This window comes from Echiichthys vipera (genome assembly GCF_963691815.1).
Source record: "Echiichthys vipera genome assembly, chromosome: 5".
NCBI lineage: Eukaryota > Metazoa > Chordata > Actinopteri > Perciformes > Trachinidae > Echiichthys > Echiichthys vipera.
Window position 1 is genome coordinate 6,895,683 of NC_139830.1, and position 17,931 is coordinate 6,913,613.

At 41.0% G+C, this 17,931-nt stretch overlaps 2 protein-coding genes across 2 annotated transcripts; one reads left to right on the forward strand and one right to left on the reverse strand.

Annotated features, from left to right (window-relative positions):
• The first annotated feature begins 750 nt into the window (after positions 1–750).
• Positions 751–8,453, forward strand: pnkp (polynucleotide kinase 3'-phosphatase). Its single transcript, XM_083914601.1, has 17 exons — positions 751–1,067; positions 2,413–2,459; positions 2,943–3,212; positions 3,355–3,648; positions 4,377–4,456; positions 4,545–4,602; positions 4,710–4,817; positions 4,913–4,984; positions 5,175–5,223; positions 5,691–5,761; positions 6,009–6,101; positions 6,217–6,313; positions 6,404–6,465; positions 6,748–6,857; positions 7,305–7,392; positions 7,503–7,570; positions 8,317–8,453. The coding sequence occupies exons 1-17, from the start codon at positions 947–949 to the stop codon at positions 8,435–8,437; spliced, it is 1,809 nt and encodes a 602-aa protein (XP_083770727.1). The 5' UTR covers positions 751–946; the 3' UTR covers positions 8,438–8,453.
• Positions 8,454–9,075: 622 nt separating this feature from the next.
• Positions 9,076–17,696, reverse strand: LOC310947702 (complement C2). Its single transcript, XM_083914600.1, has 19 exons — positions 17,564–17,696; positions 17,299–17,402; positions 16,333–16,480; positions 16,006–16,191; positions 15,360–15,533; positions 15,118–15,216; positions 13,457–13,599; positions 13,191–13,332; positions 12,884–13,018; positions 12,593–12,697; positions 11,530–11,667; positions 11,213–11,313; positions 11,008–11,119; positions 10,625–10,772; positions 9,926–9,999; positions 9,704–9,795; positions 9,497–9,629; positions 9,356–9,405; positions 9,076–9,271 (listed from the first exon to the last, which is right to left on the reverse strand). Exons 1-19 carry the CDS (start codon positions 17,613–17,615, stop codon positions 9,089–9,091), a joined length of 2,319 nt encoding a protein of 772 aa, XP_083770726.1. The 5' UTR covers positions 17,616–17,696; the 3' UTR covers positions 9,076–9,088.
• Positions 17,697–17,931: the final 235 nt, after the last annotated feature.

Below are 17,931 nucleotides of genomic sequence, written 5' to 3' on the forward strand. Positions count from 1 at the left end.
TTTATGTACTCTATATACTGCTTTGTATCTTAATGTACAACAATGTGTGCTATTTTATTTGTTAATGAATGTAGTGGAGTAAAAGGTACAACATTTCCTCTGAAATGGAGTGGAGTAGAAGTGTAAAGTAGCATAAAATGTATCTAAAAAAGTGTAAAAAGTATCTCAAAATTGTCCAGTACTTGAGTACATGTACGTAGTTGCTTTCCACCATTGAAATTAGCCAAAACAAGCCAAAGCACACAAAACAAAAGGTTTCTCCAAGCAACCAACCAGCCTAAATTTCAAAACCTGGCTACCCTTGTATGGAGAAAAAAGACATTGTATTCATGCAAACCAAAATGACGAACAGATATTATTAGACACTCATTCGTTGTACACATTTCTGTGCATATTTAGCTCGGTTTGAAGGCCTACTAGCTCGTTTATTATGCTATTTTCACTGCGCCCTTGTCCTCAGCTTTCTCTGACTCTTGTCTGACTGACTGAGTGGAGCAGGAAATAGATGCGTCACTGAGGTAACGTTGGTTACCGTCTTTCACAACAAACTCATACGGAAATTCACGAACATTTTTATTACCTGCTCGGTCTTCTGTGTCATGACATTATGAGACTATGCGAAATGTTTTTGAAAACCCGGAAAAGTAAAAAAAAAAAAAAAAAAAAAAAATCATGGTCGGAACCTTTAAGGAAGGTCTCGTTTCTACACGAACGTATTTTTCTGATGGACCGTGGGTACATGGCGCAAAAGAAACCCCCTCCGGTTGTTTTTATTTTTACTCTAACTTCCACAGCCAACTCGGAAACAAATGCGTTGTGTGAAAAGTAAACACATATTTAAAGTATACGCATTTAATTAGTATTTTATTTCTGTGTCTGTTCTTAATTGTATGAACCGGTGCGTTCACAAACACCTATAAATAGTAAGGAAAGTAGAAAGTCTCAGATGTCGTGCACGCTGGTGAGCCCCTCTGGAGCTCGGATCCCTCTGGAGAACGGACGAGCCGTGATTCTGGGTCGGGGTCCGGACACCGGGGTCACCGACAAGAAATGCTCCAGACACCAGGGTGAGGACATAAACACAGTGACGGTGGTTTCCACGAGGCTGGCAAAGTTTTAGGATTAGTAGCAGAGTCATGGACGTATTATGACACAATGGGCCCCTGGGCACAGACACGTAAGAGCCCCCCCTGCTCTGTCTATGTAGGAAAAGGTTTATCTTTGTGGTCATTTCATGTCCATTTAAGGTTGTTTTTATGTCTCTGTAATCGTTTTGTATCGCTATGATTGTTTTGCATCGCTGTGATTGTTTTGCATCTGCTTTAACCATTTTTGAACCTTTTGTGGTGGTTTTGCATCTATTTTTTAGACATTGTACGTTTCTATGTCATCGTTTTGTTTCTCTCTGTGGTCATTTTGCATCCATTTTTAATCATTTTGAATCTATTTTTAATCATTCTGCGTGTCTTTGTTGTAATTTTGTCTCCTTGTGGTCGTTGTTTGTGCATTTTAAGATAAGATTATATCTTAATTAAGTTAAGATATTCCTTTTTTAGTCCTACAAAGAGGAAATTACCTTTTTACAGCTGCAAAGTGGATAGCAAACATAGAACAACCATCACTAAGAAACAATAAATTGTAGAAAATATAGAAAAAATATGAACAATATTAATACAAGGAAACAGAAAAAATAAGAATAACAGGAACAATATAATACAAGATTTTTAAATATTTTAAATTCACACTAAGGCACAGAGGAAACATATTTTACTATTGCACTTGGATTTTGAATTCACCTGAGTGTTCACCTATAGTGTAGTTATTGTCATTTTTTATAATTATTGTTTTGGTGTGTGTGGTCTAAATGGGAGCAGTGCTGGTTGTATTAGTCTGACAGCTGCAGGAAGGAGCGACCTGCGATAATGTCAGTCATTTAGCATCTCTTTGTGGTCGTTTTGCATCCCTTCACGAGCAGAGTCGATAGTACAGCAGCACAAATCACATGACATGACGCAAGTTAGCAAGCAGTTTTAATCCATATGTTAATTACTTGTTTCACAGCATTTTTTTTAAGATTCTGGCGGTTTCACCATATATCAGGTTTTATGCAAACACAAAGCCAGACCATATATATATATATATATATGCAGTATATATATATTTTGTTGCCTATTGAAAAGTAACAGCAGTTCACCTATGCACTTTATGACAATATAAATAAAAAAACATACCATATGACAAAGAAGGATCAAATAACATCATAATATACCAAATTTAGAGGAGTTTGAGATGAGGAAGACACACGTTGAAATGATTAGTGGACTTGATTAGTCAGTAGACAGAAGATAATATGAATGAATATCCAAATATGTGCTTGAGTATATGATGGTATAATCCTTGTGTTTCTTTCAGTGAAGGTGGTGGCTTGCTACGCAGACCAGGATGTGGTTGTTACTCAGGTACGAAAACAAACAGTTTATAATCCAGTATGTCTCCCCGTGAAGCTGTCAGACTAGAAATACACCACTGCCGGACACACCCGACAAACACCAGACAGTTGATATTTGGCGCCACACACTTTAAACGTTATTTTTTATCCATTTATTATTTATATAAGCCCAATGTTACTGCACAATTCTCTGGTTCATCTGTGAAGTGTATGAACTGCACTGCAGACTGGATTCTCTATTAACGCTGACAAACAGAGTGACGGCTGACTCATATGTTTTGCTTGTGTCCAGATGCCGTCCTATTCCTCTTCCTCTCCTTGCACTTCTTTTGCTCATAGAACTAAAATTACATTTAGCGAATACTATTTTTTTGTTGCCACAACAGAACAGCAGAAACACTGCACACCTTGGTTACATAATCTCCTATAAACTCGCTGTGTCTGTATAAAAGCTGCAGTTCAGTGCCAACGCATATCTTATTCTTTTCCACAGCTTGGTCCCAATCCAAGTTTCCTGGACAGCAAGCAGCTGGGCCGGAGCCAGTCTGGTAAACTCACCCATGGCGGCACCCTCTTCCTGGTTAACCAGAACCACCCATTTAAACTGCACTACTCCCTGAGCTCCAACGGAACGACCTCCAGCACTGCACACAAAGGTCTAAAAGCCACAGATAAGACAAAAGGAGGAAGGGAAAAAGAGGCACAGTCGAGTCCAAATTTCAAGCGCAACATAAAGGATTTCTTTTCTACCTCTCCCATGAAGGTATCACATTTGTTTGGTCATCGTGTTGAAACCTTTTTAGTGTATTATTTCACAATGTTATTAGCTTGATTCTGTAATTTCACAACAAAGTAAATAGAAAAAGAACAAATAAGAGACAGAGTACATTTGTATGTCTGTTCAGTCATCTAAAAGACAGCTGAGCCCAGACAGAGGAGACCCTGAGGTGAAGCGCCAAAGAAGAGACGAGGGGGCCTCAGATAGAGCAGTGAAGGAAGAGGATGACGAGGAGGAAAGAATGGCAGAGGAAAAGCTCAAGCAGCTGCAGGAGCTGGCAGATAAGTCTATGACAGAGAGAAGCAACAGCACCCAGCCTTCATCTTCTTCATCCTCTTCTAAGGGCTGTCTAAAGAGCAGCTGGCAGCAGATCGGCAACCTGATGCTTTACACTGCTGCTGGTGTCAAAGGGAGTGACAAGGTGGGGACTGTTTCAATACAACTGCTTTATTTATTCAGTCATTATAGCTTCAGTGTCAGATAATTACACAGTATGGTGGTTGGCAACTTAATTGTTTCAAATTAAATTTAGGCCTCACGTTAAAATGTGACTAATTGCGCAAACATTTGAATCATGAGGATTTTGCATCTGACCAGGCTGGGACTGGACCAACTAACTGGTGTGGAGATCCACACCAGTTAGTTGGACCAGCCTCTTGGATGAGCCTGGTCAGATGCGTGCATGAACTGATGAAGCCTCTTGGATGAGAGGTAAAACGTCCTCCTAGACAAATAACCAAGTCCAGTTGCTTTTGACTAAAATTGCTTTGAGGGTGAAGACTTTTAAATCTAAATAGACTTAATTTTACCATATATATTTTTTTTATTTTACACACCAAATGATAAATTGAGTTATCAACAGATTAAAGAACTATGAAAATGTTTGTGTATGTAATGTTTGTTGTTGAGTTTGGTGGGGCATCATCTCCAGTCACAGGAAGTGACAAAAACAGTCTGTTAAACTGCTAAACATTTGTCAGAAGGGTCCCCTGACAAATATTAGATAATTTGTGTTTCTTGTTAACGCCGTAGTTTTAAACACAAAATGTCTGTATTGACGTTTACTAATATTACGTTGCATGGTTTCTAATGAGACCATGCAGCTAATGTGGAAACAGCTGAACATTTCATCTTCTTGTCCTTCTCCAGATTGCTGGGTTTGACATAGACGGCTGCATCATCACTACCAAGTCTGGGAAAGTTTTTCCTACTGCGCCAGATGACTGGAGGTATGTCCGCATTGAACTTTCCCCTTGAAATGGTTTCTTCCATGTCATGGTTTGTGGTAATATTTATGTTTGTTTGTTCAATTAACAGGATTCTGTTTCCTGAGATTCAGCCAAGGCTGGCCAGCCTGCTCAAGAAAGGATACAAGGTGAGGAGCGGCACCGCGCAACAGTTGCTAATGATGTTTTGTGAAGTTTAGATGAAGACAGCCTGTAAAATATGATTTCCGAGTCTACCCCCGCTCTCTTCTTACAGGTGGTGTTCTTCACCAACCAGATGGGGATCACTAGAGGCAAACTGAGACCAGAAGTCTTCAAGTCTAAAGTGGAGGACATCCTCGCCAGGCTGCAGCTACCTGTGCAGGTTTGAAATGTTGTGGGTTAACTCTCATCTTTCTACTAATTATTGTTTGGAAAAAACAACACATTTTTTGTATCCCCTCCTTGTCTTTGCCTCAGGTGTTTGTAGCAACCGGCCCCGGTATCTACAGGAAACCAGCGATGGGAATGTGGAATCACTTGTGTGAGAAGGTGAATGACAGTAGAGACACATGGACACACACCCGTTTTATTTTCAAACCACGCCTCATACAAAGGATTTGTAAGGAGGTGGACAGTACAAAGTATTTTTACTGTACACTGATTTAGCTGAGTCATAGGAGCCGCCCTTTAATCCCCCTCTTGCAGCACTGATGTCTTTGCATTTGTGTTTCCTGCGCAGGCAAATGATGGTGTGACTGTTGACAAGACGCAGACTTTTTATGTCGGAGGTGAGTGAGGTTGAAGTGGTGTTGCTGTAGTTGTAATAATCCCATGCTTACAGGTGATGATGTGTTCTCATGTTATCTGATATGGTATCACAGAGATGGACACATACACCTGTATTAATCTACATTTTGATAACCAGACGTTAAGTTCATTGACCTAGCTATAAACCCAAAAGGAAGCCCAGGTCTGAATCTAACCCCAAGCCCAGAAATGATCTATAAATAATGGCTTCAAAGTGCAACAAAAAGAACCGGTTTTGGAGAACACTTTTACAACTCTTACTATTGCTTTAAGAAGATTTGATCCCCAGAAAGACACAAGCACAAGAGCACACACACACACACACACACACACACACACACACACACACACACACACACACACACACACACACACACACACACACACACACACACACACACACACACACACACACACACACAGCTTCTGACTTTACCTTTGTGCACAGATGCTGCAGGTAGGCCTGAGAACTGGGCTCCAGGTAAGAAGAAGAAGGATTTCTCTTGCAGTGACCGACTGGTGAGTCCTAAGATTTTTATTTTTTTTGTACCACCTTGTGCCCTCCTCCTCCTCCTCCTCCTCCCCCTCCCCCTCCCCCTCCTCCTCCTGCCTCGACTCATGTGTATCATTTTAAATTCTATCAGACAGGTCAGGCTCATAACTATGACTCTGTTTCTTAATGATACTGTAATGGGGAAGAAGTGCACTCAACTGATGAAATGTGAACATCACTGACCAGCTACTGTCTTCCTTCTTGTTGTTGTAGTTTGCTCTGAACATTGGATTGCAGTTCCACACCCCAGAGGAGTATTTCCTGGGCTGGAAGAGTGCCCCCTACAGCCTGCCTAATTTTGACCCGGTGAATACAATGACCATACTCGCAGTGTTTTGTTTTCCTGCAGTGTGTTAGAATACATGTGGGTTTGGTCTGTATCTGTGTCTGCGTTATTGTCTTTCTTCATCTGAACTTCTAGAGGAAGATTGACTCCACTGCGAGGCTGTACGACCCACCGTCTGCCTCCCTCACCTCCAGCAAGACAGAAGTCATTGTTGCTGTGGGTTTCCCCGCATGTAAGAGAAAATAGACCGTATATCACCTTTTATGTTCTCTCCTCCCAACAACACCAGTTTGATTGTGTTTTTTCCTCCCTTTCTGCTCAGCTGGTAAATCCACATTCTTCCACACCCACATCATTCCAAAAGGCTATGTGTACGTCAACAGGGTGAGTGGATTAGAATAAACAGGGCTCCACTTCTGCACCAGTTTGAGACCCATCCACAGCATTTATCTTTATATTCAACAAGATTTTAACAGTTGCATTTTTGGTTAACTTTGATGTTGCTGCTTTTTATATTTGAAACATCTGTTTTCTAACTGCAGTTGTATTATTAGATTATAGATGAAGATACTTGTGATTATTGTCATTTCCCATTTATTATTGGCCCTTTCTATAAGTCTTCCCCGTCACGATGTGACCGACCTGTACTGTTGCGTTTCATATTAGGACACGCTCGGTTCATGGCAGAGCTGTGTGACGGCATGTGAGCGCGCTCTGAAAGAGGGCCACAGCGTCGCCGTGGACAACACCAACCCAGAGCCGGAGTCTCGCAAACGGTAAAGCACAAACTCCTCCTTTCAACATCATGAATGAGCCGTTCCTTGTCCATTGTGGTACTATGAACGCGAGAGACGGGACTAAATAGAAACATGTTGTCCAACAAAAGCCAGTTAGGACATTCCAGTAGAAAACAATGCAGTCAGACTGATTTTGACTCCTCTCCTGTCGCTTGCTGTTAGGACATGTATGGGTGATTTTTGGGCCCTTATAAATCCTCTCTACACCCTTTTATCTAATTCAGGCTCAAAAGTTTCCTGCAGAGAGACATTGCAAATGTTACCTTCATGTTAAGTGTGTGAATCCAACTAAATGGGTGCATTTAATAATGTGGTGTGATATGCTGCATTTGCTGTATTTTGTGGTTGAATGTATCCCTGCTGCTGCTTTTATATACATTTATTTCTCTACGTCTATGCAACTGATATCCCCTGTGTGTTTTCCAGATATGTCGATGTGGCCAAGGCAGCCGGAGTGCCATGTCGCTGTTTTCACTTCTCAGCCTCTCTGGAGCAAGCCAAACACAACAACAGAGTATGACTCTGCCCTCCACTCTGTCACACTTCACCCTTTGGTTTGTTGCATCCTGACTGGTGTGGTTTTTTTTTGTCCTTGTTGTTTTATGCTTTGTTGTTGTTCCCCAGTTCCGTGAGATGGCTCCATCAGACAGCAAACACGCCAAGGTCAATGACATGATTTTCCACAGCTACAAGTGAGTGTGCCTGGCCTTTCTTCTCACACACTCACCAGTTATAAAATATCTGTGTTGTGGGAAAAAAAGCCCAAACTACACAAATGCCACCAAGGTGCTGTAGTCTTATATTTTAAAACGCTTGCTGGAGCATGGGTGTTACGTCACTTTGATTATACTGCCACCCTTTGGTACAGTAGCTCCTCGCAGGCTTTTAAAAACAAAATACAGACTGCACAAAATATGAGAATCAGATTTTTGCTAAAGCTGTCCCCTTGCACACATACTGCAGCAGGTAATTTTGATAAATTAAAATGGGTTGATCTCATATGATAGTTTACAAATCTGCATCTCCCTACCTAGATGAATATTTGTATCTAATTAAGAGATGAGAGCGCAATGCTAGAGGCAGTCTAACAAATTTTATTCCTATGAGATTTAAAACATGTTGTGGGAAAATTACTTTTTTATATACACAGCTGCATGCCATGGGTTTTAAATGTGATCTCAGAAGATGGAAATTAAATTAAATAAATAATTTGTATACGTACAGTAAATGCCTAATGATCTGTTACTTGATAAAATGAATGTCTGACATGGTGAGTTTTAAATTCAGGTAATAAAAACACTCAGTTATAGCTCTGGTACCATCTCTCCCCCACTCTCTCTCTTTCTCTCTTTCATTCTCTGTCTCTCTCTATCTATCTCTATCTATATATCTCTCTATCTCTCTTGCTCTCTTGCTCTCTCCTTCTCTCACTCAACAGGAAACATTTTGTGGCTCCTGCTCTCACAGAGGGATTCTCAGAGATCCTCCAAATCCACTTTGTCCCGAACTTCAAAGACAGCCAATCAGAAATCCTGTTCCGGCAGTTTTCTGAGGGCTGATTGGACAGCTGGCTTTCTAACACCTTTGACTCCCACATTGCTTCACATGACTGTCACAGAATTAAAAAAAAAAACAGACGATAGCTAGTGAAGCAGCTGAGGTGTGAGATACAACTAACAAGCAACAGTCATAGAAAAAAAAAAACATGACAAGTTAGCCAGGAGACACCGGCGTGTGTTTCCGATCCACACTGACATGTGTGCAATGCTTGTATGCCCTATCTTATATGCATACTGTATGGCAAATTGCCTCTAAATTCAAAGTGAGACCAGTGGTGTTTACTAGACTTGCATTAAATCATAGTTTTATCAAAGTATCCATATGCATGCACATATATATTTCCATTACATACAGGTATGTGCCTCAGGAAGGGATTATGCATGTTACACATGTTGACTTTTGAACGAATACTGTGAGAAAACAAGAAAAAAAATACTTTTTTTATGTTGCATTTGACAAAACATCTCCCTTTCCAAGAGACTTGAGTTGTGACTACAAAAATAATCAACTGTATTCCATTAGACAATAAAGTTTTGGCAAACACTTGATATTACTGAGGATTGGTTATGATTATTCCTGCGGGAGCTCCATTGCATTCTACATGTGGTATTATAGCTAAGCAGTTGTCAGCTGATTGTTAATGGATGTTCTCAGTCAAGCTCAGGCAGGAACTGGATCTCTTCACCCAGGTACTCTTTGAGCCACGGCATTATCTTGAACAGGTCGATGTGAAAGTCTCGAGCGTCGGGAGGCGGACTGTCGCTGCTGTACTTTCTCAGAGCTGGGTCGAGGGAGTTGCATATGTCCGTGGTGCCCCAGCTCACGACTCCCACCTGGAGATGAAAGCATGAGACATGAGACACCGTGTGTAAGAATAACTTTATTTATTTATTTTTTAAAGTGAAAAACTTGCTGACCTGAAAATAGCGACTCCTTTTTTGCAGAAACAGGGATCCACCAGAGTCACCTATACAAAAAAAGAGAAAACGTCACTTATGCGAATCCCATGCAGGTCAAACTGTGGCATCTATGTAATACAGTGAGTGCAGAGTCCAGACCTTTACAGGTGATGGCATGCTTGTATCCCGGGGATCCCCCAGAACAGAGGAATCTGTCGGGTATATACTCATCCAAAGTCACATTGGTGGGCTCTTTGAGTGTTTGCATCGCCTTCTCCACACAGCTAGGCCTCTGCAGACAGAAAATGAGTTTCAGTGCAACACTTTCATAATAAAACAGACCTATATCCATCAACTGTCACCCACCTGACTCTTTGTGTGAATAAATGTGTGTTTGCGTTGGGAGTTCTTATGGATGAAAAGAGCTGCAGTCTCCTCGTGCGGCAGAAGTTCCTTCCCTTTATATTTATACACACACACATTCATTTAACTGAGAAATAATATCAATATTTATACTATGCTAACAGGGAAAATAGTGCTCGCATACTCTTAATATGAATGTTTTTGCGGACTGTAAAGGTCACATACTGTGCTGCTGACAGGTGGAGTTGGCTTTCTTCAAGGCTCGGCTGGCTGGCACGGTACATGGCAAGCAGATAGGTCTGTTTCATGACAAAGTACACACACACAACACTGACACTTAAGAACATTTATGTTAGTTGAATAAGTTGTATCCATGTTCTAAGCTGCATGCGGTTGCAGTAGAGTAAGGTATACTAGTTACAACCGGCCCTAGTGCTTGCTAGTTATTTAAGTTATCTTATTTCACATCTCGTGGGTCAGTAGGCACTCACTTGTGTGTGTATAAGCACTGCAAAAGTGAGTTTTTAATAATATATGCCCTTTAATTTAAAGTAAGTTCTTTGAGCGCAGGTGAATCTGAGTCACTCATAAATGGCCCATTCTCCACTCAACACAGTTAGAGGTCCAGCTTTCTCCACCATGTGTCCCAGTGTAACCATACTGCCTGCACTGTCTATATGTATGCTCCTGCAAAATTGGAAATATGACAATTTGGGGTTTTTTAGGCTTTAAATCAGAGCCTTGTCGTTTTGGTTAGCTGCTTGTTATGGCAACATAAAAAAAGGGTAAGAAGTCACTGTAGACCTGCTGGTTGGTATAATATAATACTGAAGCAAGTAAAGCATTGACACTTTGACAGTTTAAGTTTGGATTCCAAAAAGGACGGCTAAGTCTAGAAATGTGCTCTTCTCTTAGCCATCTTACCTGGCTCTCCAGGAGAGGGGGATACTCTTGTTCACCTGCACCAGAGCTACATCGTAGTCATAGAACTCTGATACATTTCTGTGTTTGAGGGCCCTGGTGTTGTACTTTGGGTGGATGATAACTCTCTTTTTAACCACCACGCCCTCACCTGGGAACCAAAGAAGCTGCTTGTTAGGTCAACATAATAAAGGGGTAAGAAGTCAACAAGATGGTCAAAAGACAGAACTCACTGTAGACCTGCTGTTTGCTTCAGTATAGTACTGAAGCAAGTGAGGCATTGACAGCTAAGTCAAGAAATGTGCTCTCTTCTTTTTCGGCCACTCTCAAGTTTTCTCTTACATGAATCTTAATCTCCATAACATTTCCCCCGTACTGACACTGACCGTGACGTATGTGCACCTGCTGAGGGACTGGGTCTGTGCTCGCTCTGGCAAAGCAGTGAGCTGCTGTCAGCACCCAGTTCTGACTCACAATGGATCCAACACACGGCGTAGCCTGCAAAGGGAGAAAAGGGTGAAAATACACTCCAGAGTATCCAAAGAATGGAGCAAAAATAAATAAATCTCCATTACGATTTTAGTGACCGACCATTGAGGTCGTCTCCACTCTGACGTGCCAGGGTCTGGTGAAGGCTTCCACATCCTTCCCCAATTCCTGAGCTACCCCACACATTGTCACACTCTTGTCACCTGTATTATGAAACATGGTTATATTTCCGTAACTTAAATGTGTGAACTTTTCATATTGGTGCATTTGCATTGGGGTTTTTTTTCACTTCCAAGTTCATTTCATTGTAAAACAAAAAAAAACAGGTTCAAGTCTTTACAAAATAAAATTTTCTGCAGCTGAAATCATAAAAACACCCTAGGTTTGTGCCCTAGAGTCTAGAGCGAGCTCTTACTTACTAATGATCTGGTTGAACATGTCTCCCAGTTCTTTATAGTTTTCCATGACAAAGACATGCTCCTCGCCACGTTTCTTGGAGGCTAAGGAGTTCAACTGATCTTTCTTCACAAGGGCCCCAATACCAAATACATAGACATCTGAAATCACAAACACAATAGTATTTATAATGCACAGGCAGCCATCAGGGCATCAGGGATATGAATGCTTCCAAGGCCCTTCCTTCCCTTCAAAATATGCCATTGCAACATAAATTCCGAACTTAGACAAATGGTAAATGTGGTGGTCTCCTTGTCAGTAAACAGAATTTGAAAATCACCAATAAAAGACAATAAGTCAACAATAAGTCAAGACAAAGCAAAGTTATCAGCCAAGTAGGCTTGTATTCGCAGCAGTCAGTCTCAGTATGTTTTGTTCCTGAATTGTCTTCCAGCTTTTAGGTAGTTAAAAAATATTAAGTCATTTTCAGTGTAGGTTTACCAACATCAAGTTATAGATATGTCAGAGTAGAATGAAATGTTTCTGAGCTGCACGCTGTTGTCCTGCTTGTTTGATATGTGGTTCTGTCGGTGGTGTTGACAATACAACTGTCACAATGTCGCCGTCTTAGTGACTTTATTTAGCACTAATAACTGACGGACTGTTTGTGCAGCTTTAGCATACTTTGCCTTAACACAATATAAATAATAGGCTGCACCATTAGTTCACAATAAATTCATATCGACCGAAACACACTTCCCTGGCCCAATATTGTTAATGACAGCAGTGGTACAAATATATAATAATATGATTTACAATATAGATACTTAAACATTTTTTTTGACCTTGTGTCTCATGAGGCCCCTGGTACTTAGTGTGGGACTTTAGGCCCCAGTAAGCCCGTATTAAGGTGCCGGACGCAACCATGTCAACACGTATACACACACTAAAACAAACTTTGGTTTGAATATACCTGATTTCTTTCTGTGAAAGTAATTCTAATGTGTCAGTCCAGTTGCTTAAATGTACAGTAAATGTGCATGGTGTATTAAAACATTAAATAAAATCTTTTTTTAATCTTGATACCCAGCATTGTTTCATCTGTGTGATCCTGGGATGTGCCGCTGTAGCCCAGCAGATTCCGGATCTGGGCCAGGGCAAGCTGAGGCTTTTTGCCTGTGTTGGAGTAACCTGCAGGCAGAAGGACACGAAGAAGAGGGAATTAACACCTCCAGTAGGCTATACCCTAAAGGTAATATTCCCTTTTCCCAATATCAAAAGAGCTCTGATGGGTTGAACAAGATTTGTATGAGCTAGAGATGCTCAGCAGATGTTTTTTTTCAGCATGTGTGTGAAATACATTTCTTGTGTCTTCACCATCTGTTTCTATGATGATGATATTCTGAGTCTCATTGAAATGGTTCTTTGCGCTGTTTTGCTTAAAAAAGGACATCAGTTCATTGACTCTGGACAGGGCAGCATGGAGGTTGGTGCCTGTCTTACGCCCATGGCCTGTAGATGAGCAGATGCAAAAGATTAGATGGTTAAAAAAAATGAATTGCTAAATAAAAAACACTGGTGCATCATGGTTGTAGTGTACTGTACTGATTTAGGAATACCACTAAACGTGAATTACATGAATGAATACTGTGAATGAATGAAGTGATAACAAGCCCGGTCATACTAGTGTATTCAAACTCCTCCAGATACGATATGACGGTGTCGATGCTACTACTGGCGTCTGAGTCTGTTATGTCGACAATGTCTATAGCCACACTGGCAAATGACAATACATGGAACTTCAGCTGTACCTCGTAGCTGTCCAACTAGAAGGAGACGAAGAACAAATGTTACACACCCTCTGAGATAGAAAGACAAACTAGTGCCGATTGGAATAAATATCTCTTTAACTCATATTTCTTGCTAAATCATGTAAGCTCATTTCATCACCTTTCTGATAAGAGCAATTGTGGCCTCCCTGGATAATTCAAAGTCCTTTGGTGTGATGCTTCCTGATGTGTCCAGTAAAATGTAGACATTCATACGACTGCCTTCAGCCACGCGGAAGGTTCGGGCAAAGGACATCCTGACATCTAAAACACACAAACTTTTATTTAAAATCACATTGTTTATGCACTGTGGAAGTTAAACAAAATATGTACAAAGAAGGGACGAGGAAATCACGAGGAAGAAGAAGAAGAAGAAGAAGAAGAAGAAGAAGAAGAAGAAGAAGAAGAAGAATTACTTTTATTTATCCGCATGGGAAATTCAATTTTTTCACTCTGTTATTATTATAGAGGTTACACACACAGGCCCAAAATACACACATGCACAAACAAAGACACACAAAACGACCACAACGTGACACAAAACAACTGCAATGAGACACACAACGACTAGAAAGGCAGGAAGTGACTAACTGAATGCCAGAACAAATTAAACATACGTTTGTCAGACACTGAATCCGGAATGAGGACTTAAGGAGTACAAAGGCTAAGGTCAGTAACAAACACAGGCTAAGGTCAGTCACTAAACTCATAAGACAAAATGGCGAGGAATAGATAAAAGCTGTCACAGGGAAACAAGACAAAAGGAGCACAGATACTAAAAACACTAGAGAAGGGGAGGCAGTGTGACACAGGCGCAACACATAAGGGTGGGGCTGGTAATCACACAGGTGTAAATACAGGCGGACAGGAAGTGAAGGATCCTGAAACAAGACAACATGTGAGTGACCAAAATAAAACAGGAAACACAATACATGAAACATGAGGAAATACAAAAGAACTTGAGGAGTTGTGACAGAATTTGGCAGATTTGTCTGATTTACAGGCTACAAAATGGTTACAAAGAGACACAACCACAAAGAGACACAAAACAACCACAAAGAGACACAAATCCACCACAAAGTGACACAAAACCACCACAAAGAGACACAAATCCACCACATAGAGACATAAAAATACCACCGACACAAAACAACCACAAATAGATACAAAATTACCAAAAAGAGACACAAAACAACCACAAAGAGACATAAAACCACCACAAAGAGACTGAAAACCACCATAAAGAGACACAAAACCACCACAAAGAGACTGAAAACAACCACAAAGAGACATAAAACCACCACAAAGAGACTGAAAACCACAACAAAGAGACACAAAACCACAAAGAGACATAAAACCACCACAAAGAGACTGAAAACCACCACAAAGAGACACAAATCCACCACAAAGTGACACAAAACAACCCCAAAGAGATACAAATGACCACAAAGAGACACAAAACCACCACAAAGAGATACAAAATGACCACAAAGAGACACAAAACCACCATAAAGAGATACAAAATGACCACAAAGAGACACAAAACCACCACAAAGAGATACAAAATGAGCACAAAGAGACATAAAACGACCACTTAGAGACACAAAACCTCAGAGAGATGTGTAAAAACTACTACTAAGAGATGTAAAACGACAAAAAAAGACCCAAAAGCATCACAAAGTGTGTGTCACTCTTGCTCCTATACAGGAAAGATGGTGGGATCTTTTGCACATCTGTGCCCAGGAGCCCATTGTCTCATAATCCCCCCATGATTATACCCACCTTTCTTTTTGGAGTCTGGGGAGAGTACATCCATGATTCCTGCAAGTGACCCCGCCATGGCTGCTGCCACAACGCTGGGGGAGTCAAACATATTCGGACCTGCAGTAAAACACACAAGTTCACGCCTGTTTCATCATAATAAAATATTCCCCTGTGTATTGCTCTGGCACTGCTTTTCTGCCCAAAAAGGATAAAGGGAACAAAACAAAAAAAAAATTTGAAGAAAAAACGCCATTCTGCACCTTGGCAGCGTGGTGTAGAACCGCTCCACTCTCTGTTCTCAAGGCAAACCCTTTCAGCCGACCCAAGTAGATCCAGACCAGCCTGACACCGGTAGATCACCTTCTCCCCTGTGCGAAACCGGCCTGCTGACCTCTGGGCCCCTGGTGGGACCCCTGGGTCACTACAGTCATCAGCTGCAGAGTCACAACAGTAGACAAAATACACAATGATAAAAAGATCTCAGTTTATGTGGTTTTATAGAAATGTCCAGAACTTAATTGTGGAAAGATGAATATGTAGTACTTTGAAATGATGCACAAACAATCAAAAAAACATTGTAATTATACGTCTTTTTACACTGAACTGTAAAGGGTAAAAAAAAGTAAACGTAAGATTTGGTCAGTGACGACTGTTTGCAGAGACCGTTTATATGCATTCATCAAAAGCAGCTTTACAATGTAAACCTCACTAAGACTGAGCTTAGTCAGCAATGTACCACTGGCCCTAAAATACCTGATGACCTGAGCTCAGGGCCCCATGCAAGTGGATATTCTCTTCTATATTCTCTATTACACTGATGTAAGAGGTGAAAATAAAGCCGTGTATTGTACATAACTTAATTTATGTTTCACCACGAGCAAGGTTCGTAATGTTGTCCCTCCTCACCGTGGTTGTCACAGACAGGGGTGGTTCCTGTCCACTCCCCAGTGGCCGTGCAGTTCCTCTGGGCCGACCCGTGCAGGGCGAACCCTTCCTGGCACGAGAAGCTCTGTGTCGTCCCAACACGGGACCACTGGTCTCTGGGCCGGAAGTCCCCATGATCCAACTGGAGCTGGGCGGGACATAACATGTCTGGGAATGGGAAAGAGGAGGACATGCAGAAAAGAGGATGGAAGAGGAGGAGAGAAGGGGAGGATGAAAGCCTCAGACTGGTGTTTTGAGGTAAAACTGGTGCACCTGTGACACTGAATGCATCACCACCCGAACCCTTACCTTTGCATGTGGCCCGTGATGCTGGTCTGCCATTGGTTAATCTCATGGGCGACCATTCCCCTTCAGGGCTGCAGAGCCTGAAGCTGACTGGGAAAGGGTATTGGCCCGGGTCGCAGTGATAGGTCAGCACGCTGCCCTCCAGTCCTCCCTGGAGAGGAAACACATGATCACTACTGGAGCTATATTAAGTAACATGAAGCTTTCCAGTAAAGAGATGCTTGATTTGTTTCACTTTCCAGACCATGTAGTTCCTTTTTATCAGGATTGGAAAATGATACTCCTAATCCAGTGCTGTGCCTCATTTCTTTTTCTAACACATTATCATATCTTTCTAACACATTATTACGTAACTGTAACCATCTTTTATATATTTTAAATGACCTTGTATGCGTTTGAAATTTATGTTTTATGTGTTATTTTCCCCAATGCATTTCATTTTGTATGTAAAGCACTTTGAATTACCTTGTTGTTGAATTGTGCTATACAAATAAACTTGCCTTGCCTTGCCTTGCCTTGCCTTGCCTTGCCTTGCCTTGCCTTGCCTATATTAATGTTTTACAAACCTCCGTTTTGCCTATTTTCTGTACTTTTTTTCTTTTTCCCCTGTACTCCTGCAGTTAAGCACCTGTAACCCATGTTTTACAATGTTTTACATTTATTTCATTAGCCTTTAGCTTATAAATTGTATTTATATGCATACGTGTCTTGTAAACATAAAGAACAACCACATCAGGGCAGCAGAACAGAAAAAAAATGCACTTCTCTTAGACATTTACCTAACATATCATCCTGATCAAAGACGATGAAAGATGTATTAAGGTGTACAGCAAAGAGCTGCGACCAACGATTGTATTCACTGTAATGTTTCTGAAAAATATTAAATAATTATAAAAAATGTCTATAATTACACGTTCTATTATCCACCTGATCAATTATTTATTTCATAATTTCATATTACTTCTTTACCTGTGAGTAGGTGACATGTCCACCTTTGAGGATCTCGTTGGTGGAGCAGTTCACGGGCTGTGGATCGTCGTATATTTCATCATCATAATACTCCTGCAGGGAAACTGGAGCACAAAGAGTAAAAGTGTTGACGATCAAAAACATGTGCACACACAAGCAAAAAGGGAACGCATTGACACAGCCATATGGTCTGGATCCATATACATTTGTGTGTGATCAAACTCAAATGTACAGTAAGTGTGCAACACAAAATTGAAATGCTCACCCTGCTGGATGGAGGTGAAGAATAGGATCCATAATATGGGCTTGACATACATGACCGGACTCTGTATCAGTGATATTTGTGTCTTTGAGTGACAGAAACCACAGAGAGAGTGTCCGTATCGACCTGCAGTCAGTTGCTTTATTTGATGACTGATTACCCATTAACACAGCTGCACCAAACAGAGAAGAAGGCATTGAGCAATTTAGGGCAGAACACAGATTTGAGATTTTACTTTCACTTTGGTTGCATTGGTTTAATCTTCGTCTCTTGTTTGAGAATTCTGTGAAGTCCAATGGTTTTTACATTACTTATAACTTATATCCAACAGTGGCCTCACAAGCTGCTCCACAGGTTCTTTAATTAAAACC